The 18,132-nt window shown below is 35.8% G+C and overlaps 1 protein-coding gene across 2 annotated transcripts; it reads right to left on the bottom strand.

Moving 5' to 3' along the window:
* Positions 1-3,400: 3,400 nt before the first annotated feature.
* On the bottom strand, positions 3,401-17,094 carry LOC131530663 (uncharacterized). Of its 2 annotated transcripts, XM_058761060.1 has the most exons (7): positions 10,440-10,489; positions 7,375-7,692; positions 5,636-5,971; positions 4,989-5,318; positions 4,465-4,584; positions 3,775-3,800; positions 3,401-3,639 (listed from the first exon to the last, which is right to left on the bottom strand). In XM_058761060.1, exons 2-7 carry the CDS (start codon positions 7,457-7,459, stop codon positions 3,538-3,540), a joined length of 999 nt encoding a protein of 332 aa, XP_058617043.1. In that variant the 5' UTR covers positions 7,460-7,692; positions 10,440-10,489; the 3' UTR covers positions 3,401-3,537. The 2 variants fall into 2 exon arrangements, with proteins under 2 accessions (XP_058617043.1, XP_058617044.1); XM_058761061.1 differs by lacking the exons at positions 7,375-7,692; positions 10,440-10,489 and adding an exon at positions 16,906-17,094.
* Positions 17,095-18,132: the final 1,038 nt, after the last annotated feature.

Here is an 18,132-nt window from a genome sequence, read left to right as displayed (position 1 = left end):
AATAATGTAGATATTACCATGGTACATTTATTACCAAGCTGTAACATGACGTGGTACTGTGATGGTAGCCCTTTCTAACCTTGAAGTCTTTCTCTTAAAGTCTTCTCTAGGTAAAAGAGGGACAAAATTAAAAAAAATTGTCGATGAGCATAAAAAGCTTCAAATTTACAGTGTAATGTCTATTTATTAAAATAATGTTTTACAATATCATGCGCTAAATACATATTATATGCAATAAAGGTAATAATAAAGAACAATGCCATTCATTTGTAAGGCCGTGTCACAGGATCACAGGGATGTGACGGGGCCTGATGTGACAGGCCTGACGGTCGGCCACTTTAAACTGCTATTACTCAGCCTGCTAGCATGCTAGCATAAAAACTGTTAACATGCAATCAAGGAATTTCAGTAACCTTTTTAGACATGTGTTGGATTTAAAACATTTTCATTATTTTCTGGGATGTTTTACCGTGACAGGGCCTGACCCTTTAGCTCATCCTCCTCCTCCTCCTCAAAAAAAGAAAAAACACAAAAACAAGCTTAAAATCACTAAATTCAACGACAGAACTCATCCTTGATCAGTGTCAGCTTCACCTCAGTCAAATGATGTCACTTCCTCTGAGTCACACCCTTAAAGGCCTATTGCACACATTTTATGTTGAGTTTTATGTAAACGTGACAGGACTGACTGAAAACATGGGGGCAGTTGTAAAATAGTATTTATTTGTAGAATTTGTGTTTAATTTCATGTTTTTAATCAATTTCAATTGATGTGAATGATAACAACTTAAACTTGTTATTGATGGATATTTCTTTCTTCTAAATAACAGTTTTTAGCATAAAACTATGAAAGCTGTAGGTCTAATTTGGCTGAGGACAAGGACAGGATTTGTCATTTTCAAAAGTGTTTTTAATAAAGAAAAAAAAAAATCTGAGAACCTAATGAATGACATTCCTTTACATAACAACTCACAGAAATAAACCATCAGTCAGTTTTAGACATTTTTTGGATTAAATACTTTTTATTCACTGTAACAAGTCAAGGACAGATAACGTACATTTATGGTTGGTAGATAGATAGATAGATAGATAGATAGATAATCCTAAACCAAGCCCTCATTCTAACCCTAACCATGTAGTATGTAGGCCTATTATTTTACTTGAACTATATGTGACCGACGAAACCAGTCTTAAGTGTCAATTTTTCAAAATTGAGATTTATACATCATCTTTCCATTGATGTATGGTTTGTTAGGATCTGACAATATTTGGCCGAGACAACTATTTGAAAATCTGGAATCTGAGGGTAGGGATGGCTGACGTGAAGCTGATGTTTCGACACAGTGTCGAGATCCCGAAGCGCAGATGTTTGGAAACACCCATGTCACGTGACTAAGGCGATTCGAAGCATCGGGGGAACGCATCAGTTAACGCATCTTCAGAGGATGGTAACATTGTCCCTGTACCTAGGCCTGCTATTGACACTGCTGGGCCATCTAAGCAAGGTATGCATTGTATGAAATCTAATTCAGATCACAAAGTGTTGAGACACTGTTTAGAAAATCCATATTTTTAAATAAAAATCTATATATGTAAAGAAAAAAAAAAGTCAAACATGTCTTTTATTAATGTTCATTTTTCATGACCAAAATAACATTTATTCACAAAGAGTTCATTCAGATGTCAGACCGATGTTTCAACACATTACAATAACAGAACAATAAAAACACAAAATTTAAATGCTTATTATAATTATATGAATTAGCGCTTCACCCAGGATTCGAAACCAAGGTGACAGCATTCCAGTCGAGAACACTAAACACTCCCCCAAACCACTTGGTGAGTCAACTTTTTTTTTTTTCGTGTTTCACGAAGCCTCGCTCTACCCACCACTATCTGAGGGTGCAAAAAAATCGAAATATTGACAAAAACGCCTTTAAAGTTGTCCAAATGAAATTCTTAGCAATGCATATTACTAATCAAAAATAATGTTTTGATACATTTACGGTAAGAAATTTACTAAATATCTTCATGGAACATGATCTTTACTTAATATCCTAATGATTTTTGACATAAAAGAAAAATCGACAATTTTGACCCATACAATGTATTTTTGCCTATTGTTACAAATATACCCCAGCAACTTAAGACTGGTTTTGTGGTCCAGGGTCACATATGACAATTACTTTAATTCAGACAATTACTGAATTACTTACAATTACTTTTCAGAGGATATTTACAATAAAATGCACCTTGATGACACTTCTAAACCCTGCCATTGATTTGGGAACCCCAGATCTCAGAGTTCAGATCTGAGATTTAATTATTTATTTAATAAGAAAATTCTAAAAAAAATTATGAGATTCACTTATTTAGATCTGCTTTCCTGTAGCTCAAATAGTAGAGCATGGCGCTAGCAACGCCAAGATCATGGGTTCGATTCCCAGGGAAAGCAAGAGCTGATAAAATGTAAAAACTGTAACTTGAATGCAATGTAAGTCGCTTTGGATAAAAGCGTCTGATAAATGTAAATGTAGATCAGAGATCTGCTGATGTTCTGTATGCAGACAGTGAGCTCTTTGAACAAAATAGATATTTAATATAATTTTACTTAATATAAGTAAAAGTATAAAGATATGTGCAGCAGTTAGTAACAAGTATGGAACGTAATAAACAAATTAAATATAATTTAAAAAACACATATATGGCATTTTGTTGCCGTTTTTCTCCACAGTGTTTTTTTTTTTTAATGCAGTTATTACAGGTTCAGTTCCTGAGTTTCAGAGTTTGATCAAGGACACAATGGTGAGATTTCATGGAACAATCCTTGCACGGTTTGAACCTTCAACCTTTCTTTAACCATAAAGCTACATCACCAGAAACAAACAAATAAACTGCTTTACAGACTCAAATAAACTGATTCCTGCTGAAAACACCAGCTTTGAGTAACATGAATGTAATGAATAACAGCACACTGGTGTTTTCATAAGGCATGCTCCTCTCTAGTGTTGTCAAATGACAATAGTAAAACTTTAAAGACTGTAATATTACTAGTATTGGTAGTACAGACTCAATTAATCACCTGTGTGTTGACTGATGACAGATACTCCGTAAAAACTGATTGTCTTTAAGTATTAAATTACTTGATTCAAATCACTTAAATCATATTCAGTTCTAAATTAACTGTCTTTAAACTGAAAAACCTCAAGCGTTATTGCTGCTAACTTTTTTCTTTCTTCCTTTTTTGCAAATTGCATTTCTCAAGCAACACCTACATTATATAAAAATGCATTCATTTCTTTAAAGTATTATGTAAATCACTAAATAACTGAATTATAAATTATAATAATTATAAATATAATTTTAAATTATATTGTAAACTAGTTTGAATTAGGTGATATTTCAGTACTGGTACCTGATACTGAAATCGTGGTATTGTGTTGGTAGAGTGTTTTGAGTTTCAGCTGATGCTCTTCTCTCATTTCCAATCTTCTCTTCATGTTCATTTTCAATGAAATAATAATAATAATAATAATGTTACTGTGACGTCTCATTGGCAGCACGAGTCTCAGACTGATTAGAGGACGTCTCATCCATCAGAGCTGCAGACTGATTAGGGGAAAAGTCTTTTGCACGATTCTAAAACACAGAATCACAGAATAAATCAACAGGATTGATGGTTCATTTACACAACGAGAACAAGACTATATATATACACACACACAAAAAAGAAAAAAAAACAAAAAGAAAGATTCAGTGCTCATAGTATCTTACCTGATCACTGACCTGCATCACATTGTCTGTTTGAATAATAATAAACTCAGTTAAACATACAGTACTTTGATTAAATAGAAGAAGAAAAAAAATAAATAATAATAATTATATATATATATATATTGTGACGAGTATCCTGAGCTCTCATCAGCGTTGCCCTGGAGACAAAGGCGAAACACCTGCACTGGCTCATCAGGGCTGGGCCGGTCACACCTGAAGCTCGTCAACCCACGACCATATAAGCCGGACGCGGCTGGGTGAGAGAGAGGACGGACTTATTCCAGACTGAGGCTTAATGTGTGATATCGCCTCTCTTTTCAGAAGCCAGCGAGTGACCGACCGACTGACCGACCGACCGACTGACCGACCGACCGACCGACCGACCGACCGACCGACCGACCGACCGACCGACCGACCCAGCCCTGACGAGGGCACGACGGAATTGCCACCGCACAGCAAGAATCCCTCACGGAGAGCACCACACCACGGCCTCCAGCCACCTTGCACCTATTGCACCCCCTTTCTTTTTGAATAAATCCACCCTCCGGGGTATTTATTTGAGCTCTCCTTGTCGTGTGATTCTTCCACCCCGTCACAATATATATATATAATTTTTTTTTTTTTTTTATTGTTTTCATGCAATAAATATCATATTTCTATCTTGTTACATCAGCTGTATGTAATACTAACCTCTCGTTCTATCATGGCGCCAGCGATAGTAAATCACAGCAGAAGCAGCAACAAGCAGCAGAACAACAACAACAACAACAGCAACAACAGGAACAGAAGCATATATTCCTGCTAGAACAGCTGAAAACAGACAGCCATTATTATTTAGAGAGTGACTGATAATAAACAATATCTTTGTCTGATATTTACACTTTTCTACTTCGGTCATCAGCTGTATGATAGTGTTTTAACACATAAATGGCGCCATCTGTTGTTTTTGAAGAACAGCAGCTAAAACAGCATCACAACACTACGAACTCAACAAGAAACACCAACACATTACAACTGATTATTACGCATTGTTCATGTTAATAACATTAATATTGTGAACAGCATATTTGTTTTTGACAATTATGTCACTAGATGTGCATATGAAGGTGATGATCTCAATATGGTCCCAACTTAAAATTACTGGATGATAAATTCAAACTTTAATTAAATACTGTTCATAGAAAAATTGACTTAAGTCACTAAGTGATACTCACCAGTGACAGTAACAGTGAAGCTCTTAATGATGCTGAATCTGATCCTGTTGATCTGTAGTTGATAAACTCCAGAGTCTGTGGTTCTGGTGTTCATGATGGTCAGAGATCCAGTCTGATGATCCAGCTTCAGTCTGTCTCTGAATCTCTCTTTACACTGATCATCTGCACAGATTTCACTTGGATCTTCAATGATTTCAGCGATGCGAATGTCATTAAAATACCACGCCATCGAATTATTAGTTTTGTTTATTTCACCAGATTCTAAAGTGACAGATTCTCTCTCCTTCACTGACTTTCTTCTCATTTTATCTCGATCAGCAGCAGAAACACCTGAAACACAAACCCACAGCTGATTGAAGGATCTTTCTGAGACAAAAATAAATAAATAAAAACTAACTACACAACATCAAGATCTGTGCATATGGAAGGAATTCCTTTTGCCCCATCTCAACTTTCAGCCAGAAAAACATTATTTGTTGATATTTTGACAATGGTCTAAATATTTTCAGTTTTCAAAAATGACAAATTTATCAGCTAACCTCTTCTGCCAGAGCCTCTTCTTCATCAGTGTCTGACACCAACTCTTACATATGTTGCTGAACAATGGTATACATGTACAACAGTTGCTATTAAACATAATGACTCACCATCTACAACAACACTGAAGTGCTTCATGATGCTGATTCTTTCGCTGATGATCTGTAGTTGATAAAGTCCAGAGTACGTGGTGTTGATGTTCATGATGGTCAGAGATCCAGTCTGATGATCCAGCTTCAGTCTGTCTCTGAATATCTCAGTGCCTTTATTACATTGAACATCTGTACAGGTCTTACTGAGGTCTCCATTGATTTGAGCTATACGGGTGTCAATAAAATACCATTTAATCTTTTCTTGTTCATTTGTTTTAACATTAGTATTTAGAATGATTGAATCCCCCTCCGTCACATTTGCTGACACCTCATCTATACCAACACCAGATGAACCTGAAGAAGAAATGAACAGTTCATTAAACACTAGACAAAATTATACAACAGGAAAGTCCTGTTCCTACAGATCATATATACCGTGTGAAGAAAAATATGTCTGGATTCATAACCTAACACATGCAAACGAACAGCAGAAAAACATTGATTTACACATTCACTCATCAGAAAAACATACATGAGTCTCATGGATGAACTTATACTTAAAGGATTAGTTCACTTCCAGAATAAAAATGTCCTGCTGTAACGGAGCCGATGAGACGTGAGGCGTACGGATCCATGTGCAAGCTTTTATTCAGAAACATAGTCAAACACAGGCGGGGCAAACATCAATAAACAGATATGTCGAGGGCAAGACACAAGAGTATTCCGAGAGCATGCGTGGGTCGTCGATCGGTGAACAATATCCAACAGGGCAAGGCAGAGAGATAATCCAGGTACATGAGCAATAGTCCAAGCGAGGTGCAAACAGCGTCCGAACGGCAAGGCAAGGGGTTAATCCAGGAAACACGGGCAAGAATCAAAACACGAGAAAACAGGCAAGGCAAGACTATGAGAACTAAGTGGGCTCCGTAGGGCAGCTAACACTATGGGAGTGCTATACGCAGAACAATACTCGGCACTCTGTGAACGGAAGTCCATGGTTTATGTAAGCTGTGTGATCAGTGCAATCAGCTGTGTGTTTGTGTGTGTGTGTGTATCGTCAGTGCAATGGATGATGGGTATTGTAGTCCGTGGGTGACGTGCAACAGTAGTGTAGTGCAAGAGTCAGTTCGATGGAAGGGCGACCTCTAGTGACTATCGGGCAGAAGGCCACAGACCGGATTCGTGACACCTGATCATTTACTCACCCCCATGTCATTCAAGATATTCATGTCTTTCCTTCCTCAGACGAAAATAAATTAATGTTTTTGAGAAAAACATTACAGGATTTATTACAGGAATGTGTAACGTGATTACACAACACATGAAGACGCGCATGCGCATCTCAGAGCTAGTGCAAGATGAGCTTTTGTAGTTAAAAAGATAGTGTGGTTAAAAAGTCAATAATTTTTTTTTTTTAAATGACTGATTGTTTCTCTAAATAAGACTCTTATTCCTCAGCTGGGATCAACTGAAGCTGCATTGAAACTGCAATTTGGACCTTCAACCAGTTGGCCACCATTGAAATCCACTATACGACAAAAAATCCAGGAATGTTTTTCTCAAAAACCTTAATTTATTTTTGACTGAAGAAAGAAAGACATGAACATCTTGGATGACATGGGAGTGAGTAAATTATCAGGAAGTTTTAATTCTGGAAGTAAACTAATCATTTAATGACTTCTCTGACTACTTGTGGATCAACCTATGAGATCAAAGATGTATATATTTAATGAGCATCAACACTAAATTATACTCACTGACACTGAATCTCTTCATGATGCTGATTCTGCTGTTGATGATCTGTAGTTTATAAAGTCCAGTGTCTGTGGTTCTGGTGTTCATGATGGTCAGAGATCCAGTCCGTTTGTCCAGCTTCAGTCTGCCTCTGAATCTCTCATCACCATCTTTACACTGAACATCTGTACAGATCTTACTCTGGTTTACACTGATTTGAGCTATTCGAATGTCATTAAAATACCATTTAATTTTTTCTTGTTGGTTTGTTTTAACACCAGTGTGTAGAGTGACTGAATCTCCCTCCAACACCGACACACCTGTATCAGCACCAGACACACCTAAAGAAGAAACAAACAGTTAAACTCCTGCACGCTACGATAAAGAAATTGGCAACACTGCGATTACCAGAGAAGAGGACCTTAAAAGAGTGAGAGTGAGAGTGAGGTGAGTTGAGTGCAGTGTTGGGCAAGCTACTTGGAAAATGTAGTGAGCTAAGCTAACAGTTACTCTTCTTTAAATGAAGCTTAACTACACTAAAGCTACAGCCCTGGGAAATGTAGCAAGCTAAGCTACGGCAACATGGCAAAAGTAGTTTACTACATCCAAGCTATTTAAAAAAAAATTAAATAATTCTATTGAACCAACATCATACCAAGTCAATGCTCTCTCAGTGATCAATAAAACTGTCAGTCAAGCAGACAGACAGGCATGTTCAGTTTAATTGTTTATTCAACAGCTGTTCCAAACCAATTTGGCAACATAAGCAGTATCAAATACAGGGCCGGACTGACCTCAAATTGTGACATAGGCAAAATAAATTTTTGCTGTCTGCCGGAAACCTCCTATTGGTAGTTGGTATTGTGGCTTTATTGTATACAGATACATTTATATAAATGGTAACACTTCACAATAAGGTTCAGTAGTTAACTAGTGTAGTTAACATGAACTAAGAATGAACAATACTTCTGCAGCATTTATCTTAATGTTAATTTCAACATTTACTAACGTATTATTAACGCATCAAAAGTAGGGGTGTGCAGCGGAGCCATTATTTGTATCTGTATCTGTATCTGTGACAATCTCAAAATTATTTGTATCTGTATCTGTATTCGGATAGATCCGGAAGTGGGCGTTGCTTAAACCGGAAGTTCGTCAAATTACATGAAAATGCCATTTTAAATGCAAATCTGTTCGATTCGTAGTTTTCATTTAACAAATATGCCTCGTATAACTAAAGAAAGTATTCTTTTTTTTATTAAAATTATAACTTTGTAAATATCTTCTATTTAAAACTTTATCAAAAAAGAAAAATAACTTTATTCTTCTTATTTTCCAGTGAAACTTTGTGTACAAATTTGACAAGAGACAAGCATCCACAATCTTAAATAAGAGCACTAGTAGAAAAAAAGTAATGGAATGTAATGTAATGAAAATAGAAATGGAAAGAAAGTGTTCAGTAGCCTACTCATAGCAGAATGACAATAAAGCTGGCTTTAACTAACTTAGATCATGTGTTGCGGGAGTCTGTGATCATTTACGAGTTTTTTATCAACAGAGCGCAACAAATCATTTGGACCCTCCAAAAGCCTTGATCAAACATCGCTTTTCTTCGTCTTGTATAAATGTAATGCCATTCACTAAAAGGGTTAATGGAATGCGTTTTTACAGTTGGATTTCGAAAAGGTTTGAAGTTCGGACATTTTTGTCGAATTGATATAACTCCAATGCTCTAATTTCTGAGAGACGCGCATTGACCCCAACTCGGCTATTAATTTATGCTCATTTCATTCATATAGGCTATAGTTTACACTCATTCACTTTACACATCCAGGCCCATAGCCAGCTATGAGGTCCAGACCTCCGTAAATGTTTCATGTTCAAAAATAAAATTTGAAAACATATGAAAAATGATTTAAAATCATGTCCTTGAATAAATCCATGTTTCTGACTAGCAGCAGCTACGAAACGCAGGAGTGAAGGAGCCTGGCTCAAGTGCAGCCTCCGCTCCGCGATGTTGCCAGATCTGGTTATTAAAAGCGTCGCTGGACTTGTTTCAATACTTAATGTAACAGCGTTAATAAAGTAATTAGGATATTAATAAAGTGGGAAGATGAAGGTTAGAGATTATGTATCCTATTTGCAAAATACAAGATTTAAACTTTTTTTTTTTGGTGCATTTTTCAGGAGATTGGTTGTGGTTGTTTTTTGTAGCAATATCTGGCAACACTGCTTCGCCGGCACTGACAGGCAGCAATCAAAACAGTACGCGCGGATAGTTTATTGCTGAGGAGACCACGTTCGTTAAACAAACTCAATGATTACCATGATATTATCTGTACGAAACTGTGTCAAACGCTATCAAAGCTAGCAATTATTACTGCACAAATCTTAACAACCGCAGACCTCACTAATGTAGTGCTGTTCCAGCAAACATGTGATTGTTTCTGCCGAATATTTTTTATGTTATTCAGATAAATCCGTTATTCGTTTTGAAGCCATTATCCGTGCCTTTCCGAATACGGTATTCGGCTTCGAGCACATCCCTAATCAAAAGTTGTTTGTTAACGCACTGTGAACTAACATGAACTACCAATGAACGACTGTATTTTCATTAACTAACCTTAACAAAGATTAATAAATACTGTAACAAATGTATTTTAATGAAATCGTATTGTAGTTACCATATAGATGTTTAGGCCTACAGATAGGCTATGTTTATTTGCATCGTTGCATGTGTCATTAGATATTAATATAAACATTTCACCAAAATCAAGTTCAAATACGAAGCTTTTGACCAGCGAAAGTTTTTGTTTGTTTGTTTTTTCCTGACTCGTGTCCCGTTTTCCCCATTTTTCTGTCATTATGTGGGCGTTCAGTTTTTTCCTGTTATTTGGCCAAAGTATCATATTATGAAATATTCAGCGCTTTGCACGAGCTATTTGGCTGTGACTTGACAACAAATGCTAGAGAAACTCTTCTCTGCTCCTCAAAAACAAAAAAATTAACCAAACCATTAGCCTTTATAAATAGTGTTTTTTGAGTAAAGAAACCGCTGTACTTATTCAATCAACAGTTCTTTATTTACCTTCAGACTGCAAACAAGCTGAGATGCTCCAAACTGCGCGCCGCACTTCACTGACGAAAGAGGCGGGAGGAATAATGAGGTTTGACTGACAGTTTGAGGAGCCAATGGCGTCATTTACTGATCCAGGGTCAGTGATCCGTAGATGTTATATTTCTGATTTGAGCTTGAGTTTCAGAATGCTTTCTCTGGATAATGTAACGTTAGCTTTTGTTGACGCTACCGCACTACTTGATCAAAAAAAGAGCTTAACTACTGAAAAGCTATTTGATTCAGAAAGCAGTGACGCTACCGACACGCTACTGAGAAATGTAGTTAAACTAGTAGCGTCACTACTTGCAGCGACGCTACTGCCCATCACTGGTTGAGTGTATCTACTAATTCATGCTTCAGTTAAAACGTGAAGTCCTGGTACATCCAATAACTATTTTACCAGTCATTAAGACATTTCATTGTGTAACTCATTTTTAATTTGTGACGTTTCAAAAGGGATAAATATCTGTTCAATTCTATGCTATTTGCTTTTTTAGTACAAAGTTAGGATTAGCTGGGTAACTAACTTTTTTTCATCTTGAAAGTGTGACCTGTCTGCCATATTGCATTTTCAATAGCTGTTTGATACAAAATTAGTGTGAATTGTTGGTAGAAGTCACATAAATTTTAAAACATTGCACTTACAATAATAAAATTAAATTATGTAGGTTTTATGCAACTCAGTAACGTTAGTGATTCACTCGACTGCCAAGCTATTAACTAATTAGCACGTGTTTGTTCGATGAAAATGCTGTAACTTTTTTTTAAAAGTTTTTGTTTTATGTTAATATCACTTGTAAGGATGCATGTAGTCATATTAGTAGTTTAGTTGTTCATTACAAAGTGCATTGGACATTGCTGTGCACATGCTTTACTGCTGTGTATGTAACGGTATTGGCAATTTATTTATATGATTGCAGTTGAACATGTTTATCTGTCAATTCTGTAATAATGAGAGCAGCACAATCCTACATTTTGTGCAGCATGTGAAATTACATAGAAATGTGCCTAATTTACAATTTTGATGTGGTGTGCCTGACTGCCCACATGTTTTCACAAAGTTTTCTTCATTGAAGTCCCACATATACAGACATCACAAAGAACATCGCACGTCTGCTAAAGAGTTTCAGGCACAGATGTGTGATAAAACATTTAAATGCCATATAGACTTTTGTGAAGTTCAATGTGGGACCCTAACACAGTTTTTGTCTCATTTGAAGAGCCACATTCAGTCAGGTCTGGAGATACGGTGCCCATTTGGTTGCAACAGGACATTTAAGGTGAGATCTACATTCGCATCACATGTATCACGGACTCATAAAATGTGCTCTGTAAACCAATCAATAGAGCCTGCTATGGCCTATCCCAAAGAGGGAACAGAATACCTTCTAATTGAAGCTGATGTCAGTAATATCATTTTGATTTTTAATGCCTTAAAAGTTTAACTGGTAATGCAAAATATTTTAATTTATTTTTTAGGTAGCAGCAACTGCAGCTGACATGGAAAGAGATGGATTACCGGATTCACCCGCACTGATCATCCAAGGTAACGTGCCTTACTTTCTGTCTCTATTATACACACTGTTCTTTGCTTTCTATTTCTATTTTTGCCACATCTGTTCCTGTATTCTATTTCACAGTTCTATTCTCACTCTTATATTCCTTCCATTTGTTATTGTCTCTGAACCACTCTCTCTCTCTCTCCTTATTGGTAACCATAGTCTTTATTATCTTTTAGTTTATAGTATTATAGTATCAGTGTCTTTATTAGTTAACATGAACTACCCATGAACCATGTTTTTACAACACTAATTAATCTATGTCCTTCCGTATTTCTTTTACAGGTGAATCCATGACCCCAAGCAAGTGGATGTTGTCAGTCGAAAGGGAAGTTGTCCTTGGCCCATGTTCGGAGGCATTTGTTGAAGGCCTGGCAGCATTGTTTGCGACCTATTACAACTTAAAGCTTGCTTATCAGGATGAAGCTGCATGTACCCTCGAATTTATTCAGAGGTATGTCAGAGCTTAAACTCCTACTGAATATTTATTGTAGAAATTCAAATTTCCTTTACTTTTTTAGGTTTACAGGTTTGGATAGCTTATCAGGATTAGATGTTTTTTTTTTTTTGGAAAAGTTTTCAAACAAAAAAATTGCTAACTGCACACTGAATTGAGTACATACAACCAAAGTCCAGCAAAAATACTTTATTTAAAAAATCTATTACAAAATATGCAAACAAATTTAAAACTACAAACAATGCAGAACCATATATATATATATATATATATATATATATACACACATACAGGTCATATAATTAGAATATCATCAAAAAGTTGATTTATTTCACCAATTCCATTTAAAAAGTGAAACTTGTATATTATATTCATTCATTACACACAGACTGATATATTTCAAATGTTTATTTCTTTTGATTTTGATGATTATAACTGACAACTAAGGAAAATCCCAAATTCAGTATCTCAGAAAATTAGAATATTACTTAAGACCAATACAAAGAAAGGATTTTTAGAAATCTTGGCCAACTGAAAAGTATGAACATGAAAAGTATGAGCATGTACAGCACTCAATACGTAGTTGGGGCTCCTTTTGCCTGAATTACTGCAGCAATGCGGCGTGGCATGGAGTCGATCAGTCTGTGGCACTGCTCAGGTGTTATGAGAGCCCAGGTTGCTCTGATAGTGGCCTTCAGCTCTTCTGCACTGTTGGGTCTGGCATATCGCATCTTCCTCTTCACAATACCCCATAGATTTTCAATTAAGAACAGGGATACCATGGTCCTTAAACCAGATACTGGTTGCTTTGGCACTGTGTTGCACGTGCCAAGTCCTGTCGGAAAATGAAATCTGCATCTCCATAAAGTTGGTCAGCAGCAGGAAGCATGAAGTGCTCTAAAACTTCCTGGTATACGACTGCGTTGACCTTGGACCTCAGAAAACAAAGTGGACCAACATCAGCAGATGACATGGCACCCCAAACCATCACTGACTGTGGAAACTTTACACTGGACCTCAAGCAACGTGGACTGTGTGCCTCTCCTCTCTTCCTCCAGACTCTGGGACCCTGATTTCCAAAGGAAATGCAACATTTACTTTCATCAGAGAACATAACTGTGGACCACTCAGCAGCAGTCCAGTCCTTTTTGTCTTTAGCCCAGGCGAGACGCTTCTGACGCTGTCTGTTGTTCAAGAGTGGCTTGACACAAGGAACGCGACAGCTGAAACCCATGTCTTGCATACGTCTGTGCGTAGTGGTTCTTGAAGCACTGACTCCAGCTGCAGTCCACTCTTTGTGAATCTCCCCCACATTTTTGAATGGGTTTTGTTTCACAATCCTCTCCAGGGTGCGGTTATCCCTATTCCTTGTACACTTTTTTTTCTACCACATCTTTTCCTTCCCTTCGCCTCTCTATTAATGTGCTTGGACACAGAGCTCTGTGAACAGCCAGCCTCTTTTGCAATGACCTTTTGTGTCTTGCCCTCCTTGTGCAACGTGTCAGTGGTCGTCTTTTGGACAACTGTCAAGTCAGCAGTCTTTCCCATGATTGTGTAGCCTACAGAACTAGACTGAGAGACCATTTAAAGGCCTTTGCAGGTGTTTTGAGTTAATTATCTGATTAGAGTGTGGCACCAGGTGTCATCAATATTGAACCTTTTCACAATATTCTAATTTTCTGAGATACTGATTTTGGGATTTTCTTTAGTTGTCAGTTATAATCATCAAAATTAAAAGAAATAAACATTTGAAATATATCAGTCTGTGTGTAATGAATGAATATAATATACAAGTTTCACTTTTTGAATGGAATTAGTGAAATAAATCAACTTTTTGATGATATTCTAATTATATGACCAGCACCTGTATTTACGAGTGGTGTGAAAAAGTGTTTGCCCCCTTCCTGATTTTTTTATTTTTTTGCATGTTTGTCACACTTTAATGTTTCAGATCATCAAACAAATTTAAATAGTAATCAAAGATAGCACAAGTAAACAACATTCAGTTTTTAAATTAAGTTTTTTATAATGAAGGGAAAACAAAATCCAAACCCACATGGCCCTGTGTGGGACTCCAGCAAAAAATCAGGAAGGGGGAAAACACTTTTTCACACCACTGTGATATATATATATATATATATATATATATATGTGTGTGTGTGTGTGTGTGTGTGTGTGTGTGTGTATGTGTGTGTGTGTGTAATTATTAGAAAAAAATTATGAAAATAACAGGAAAAAAGGGCATATATAACAGAAATAAAAAGTAAATATAATGTAAATAAAAGAAATAATAATTATAATTTTATTAAAAAATATATTTCTCACCTTTGTGGAGCATGTTGCAGCCATCAAAATCAAAATTTATTTTCAAAATACAATTAACTTGGTCAGTAAAACCATTGGAAATATTTTCTTTGGCCCGAACTCTTCAATAAATTAAATGTTAAGGAAAATGTGATTTTCAAAATAACACTATTCTTTGAGTATATGCCGTTTTAAAAAAATAAAATAAAATTGATGTGTGTTGTGTTTTTTTTTATTTATTTTTTTCCCCACAGAGGAATTGTGGGCATTAACCCGGAAACTGGATCAAAAGTTGCTGGAAAGAGAGACAAGAAAATGAAAGGAATGAACCCACATATATGCACACTGCTACGGAAGTTAATGGACTTTGAATGGCTTGCCATTTAAAAAAAAAAAAAAAAAGTGTTCCAATGAAATTGAAGTGAGAGACTCTGAACTGATTGTCAAGTGCATCGTTGATGTTCAAGTTAATGTACACAATGTTAATGTGTCTTGCCCCTTCATGGATTTGGCAATTTAAAGGTAGGCACAGTTCAGACCCTTTCTTTTGTATTTACACTGTAGAAATGGGTTTTTTTTTGGTTTGGTTTTTTTTCCCCAAGGCTTAAGCCTTTGGTCTAATGTGCAATCTCCATTTTTGTTTCTCCAAATATGTTTTGGAAAATGGTGCATATGTTAAATGAACATTATTGTACAATAAATTGTTACATTTATGAAAACCTGTTATTTTGAAAGGTTTATTCTTCACATTACACATTAAATTGACAGACTACTGAAAATTACAGGGAAAAGTAGGTTTACATTATCACAGCAGTGAAAAATCTCAACTATTAATTTAGTGAACTAAATTTCACAACAAATGCATGTATAGCAGTACAAGTTAACAGTTGCTCTAGTAATTTCAGTCACATTCGTAAACATTGCTACTGCAATTTTACAGGAATTGCTGTAAAAAAACAACATAAATTTACAGCACATATACAGCAGTGCTGTACTTTTTACTGTATTTTGTAATTATAGATTTACAGTACTCTTGTAAATTTTACAGTCTTACTGGCAACCAAAATTGCCAGTAAGTTACTGTAAATTTTACAGTAATTTTTTTACAGTGTATATATTTAATGCTTGAAAGTTTAAGTTTTGATGATAAATCAGACCAATGCATTATCCATATAAACCACTGGTCCAATTTATCAAACAGGATTTGTTGTTTCCTGGGATTATGTATTGGATCATTTTAGATGAATCAATAAAACATTTTAGAAGCAACTTAATGAATATGCCTACAATATTTAGGTGTGACAATAACTAAAGACCTAACTCAATTGTATGAGGATAATTATGATGACATTAACCAGAACATGAAGACAGACTTTGAGAAGTAATTTATATTGTCTTCAGATAGTAAAAGGAGGGGAGATGAACCTTACTGTCTGTTGTATTTGATTTAATCCCTTTAAGTGTATATGCTTCAAGAGCAATTTCTTAAAATAAATTAATATGTCATTCCAAAAATAATCAAATTAATGATGTCATTATGTGCATTTTAAAAACAATGACTTACCACGAACAACAACGGAGTATCCTCCACCGGCACGTTTTTTTCTGGAGATCCATACATCATAAAGTCCAGAGTCTGTGGTTCTGGTGTTCATGATGGTCAGAGATCCAGTCTGATTGTCCAGCTTCAGTCTGTCTCTGAATCTCTTATTACGATTATCACACGGAACATCTGTACAGATCTTACTGGGATCTCCAGTGATTTCAGCGATGAGAATGTTATTAAAATTCCACACAATGTCTTCTTGTTGGTTTATTTCCATAAGATATTTTAAAGTGACTGAATCTCCCTCCATCACAGACACTGTCCCATCAACACCGGACACACCTCAAGAAGAAGAAACAGTTCATCACGAGCCAAAACAACAACACACAAAACACGTTAATGTTCATTGTTCGTTTTTATCGTACCAGAAAAGAAACTGTAAAATAATAAATGTCTTACAATGGTAAAGTAAAATCCAGATATTAAATAAATGTGTCGAATATAAACTAAACTGTCACGTTCGTATTTATATCGTTGACCTGAAGAAAGATTAACATCAAAATGTCTTACCATACGCGAGTAAATACATGAACAATGAGAGCAACTTCGAGACATTCTTCATTTTGTTTTGAAATGACTACAGCTTCAGTGAAGTTTAAGTGCTCGGTCATCCCTGTTTCACCAGTTAAAGCCTTCCTGGGCTGAAGCGTGACGTTTCGCTCTTTCATGCATACGAAACACATATTTTTCTGTATCTGTTTGTAGTGATAGACGAACCGAATCGTAGTGATTCAAATCACAGTTTCGATTTTTTTTTTCCTTCTTATAAATAATGCCCTGCATCAAATGTGTTTCCACCCAATGCTGTATCTTTAAACATAACATCCCCGCATCAAATGTGTTTCCACCAAATGCTGTATCTTTAAACATAAAATCCCCGCATTTCTCGAGATTGCATTTCTCAGCCAGTCAGCAATTTTATAGCTTAGATTTAATTGCCTTTGCTTTTAACTTCTGCATGTGCTAGAACTCAAATCAAGCGGATGACAGCGCACCCAAAAATGAAACCAATACAGCATCTGACCACTAGAGGGATCAATGCAGAAAAATGTGTGCTGTGTGCTGTTTGCTTAGTCATCGATAGATAGTACTGCTTATATTTGGGTTATAATGTTCACCACTTGTAGGCCTACCACTTGAAGGAAACAAAGAAAGAAATAATAATAATCACTATTATTCCTACTTAAAAATCACAATTTAATATCTTCAAAGAATGTAAGAAAAATAAATAGTCACTTCTTTTTTTAGACAGCAGTCTGATATCACATTATCACTTATTTCATAATACAAGTAGAATTATAATAGTATTAGTAATCTTGTGTCCAAACTAGGAATTCACCATTTCAAGAATCCAGCTTTTTCATCTGCGAATATTTTTAATGGCATTCATCAAATAAACATACAAGGAGCATTTGATTTATTCTTTATTATTATTACTATTATTATGTTGTTGTTGTTTCAGAAAGACAACAGCGTTTATACAGGCTCAACTTTAAAGCACTTTTTTACATTTGCTGACACAAATTTAAGAAAAGACATGATATTTCCCTTTTTTTCCCCAAAATAAAAGCTCTTTATGTACACAGATCATAAACATTTTAACAGCTTATAGTAAAATGAAACATTTGTGTTGGTGAAAGCAATGGCAAGATTTAAGCAATGGTAACACCCATATTACAGGCTAAGCCCCCCAAGTGCACGCAAATCTTCATCAAACAGTGATAATATAAGGCACAG

Source organism: Onychostoma macrolepis, chromosome 22 (assembly GCF_012432095.1).
Source record: "Onychostoma macrolepis isolate SWU-2019 chromosome 22, ASM1243209v1, whole genome shotgun sequence".
In the NCBI taxonomy this organism is placed as follows: domain Eukaryota; kingdom Metazoa; phylum Chordata; class Actinopteri; order Cypriniformes; family Cyprinidae; genus Onychostoma; species Onychostoma macrolepis.
This window is presented reverse-complemented; position numbering and strand designations above follow the sequence as displayed.

Coding starts and splice junctions, on each gene's coding strand:
- LOC131530663 (XM_058761060.1), bottom strand. CDS start 7,459: ATGAACACCAGAACCACAGACACTGGACTTTATAAACTACAGATCATC. Junction 5,319..5,635: donor CTTCAGTGTTGTTGTAGATG/GTGAGTCATTAT, acceptor TTTGTGTTTCAG/GTGTTTCTGCTGCTGATCGA. Junction 3,801..4,464: donor GCGCCATGATAGAACGAGAG/GTTAGTATTACA, acceptor TTATTCAAACAG/ACAATGTGATGCAGGTCAGT.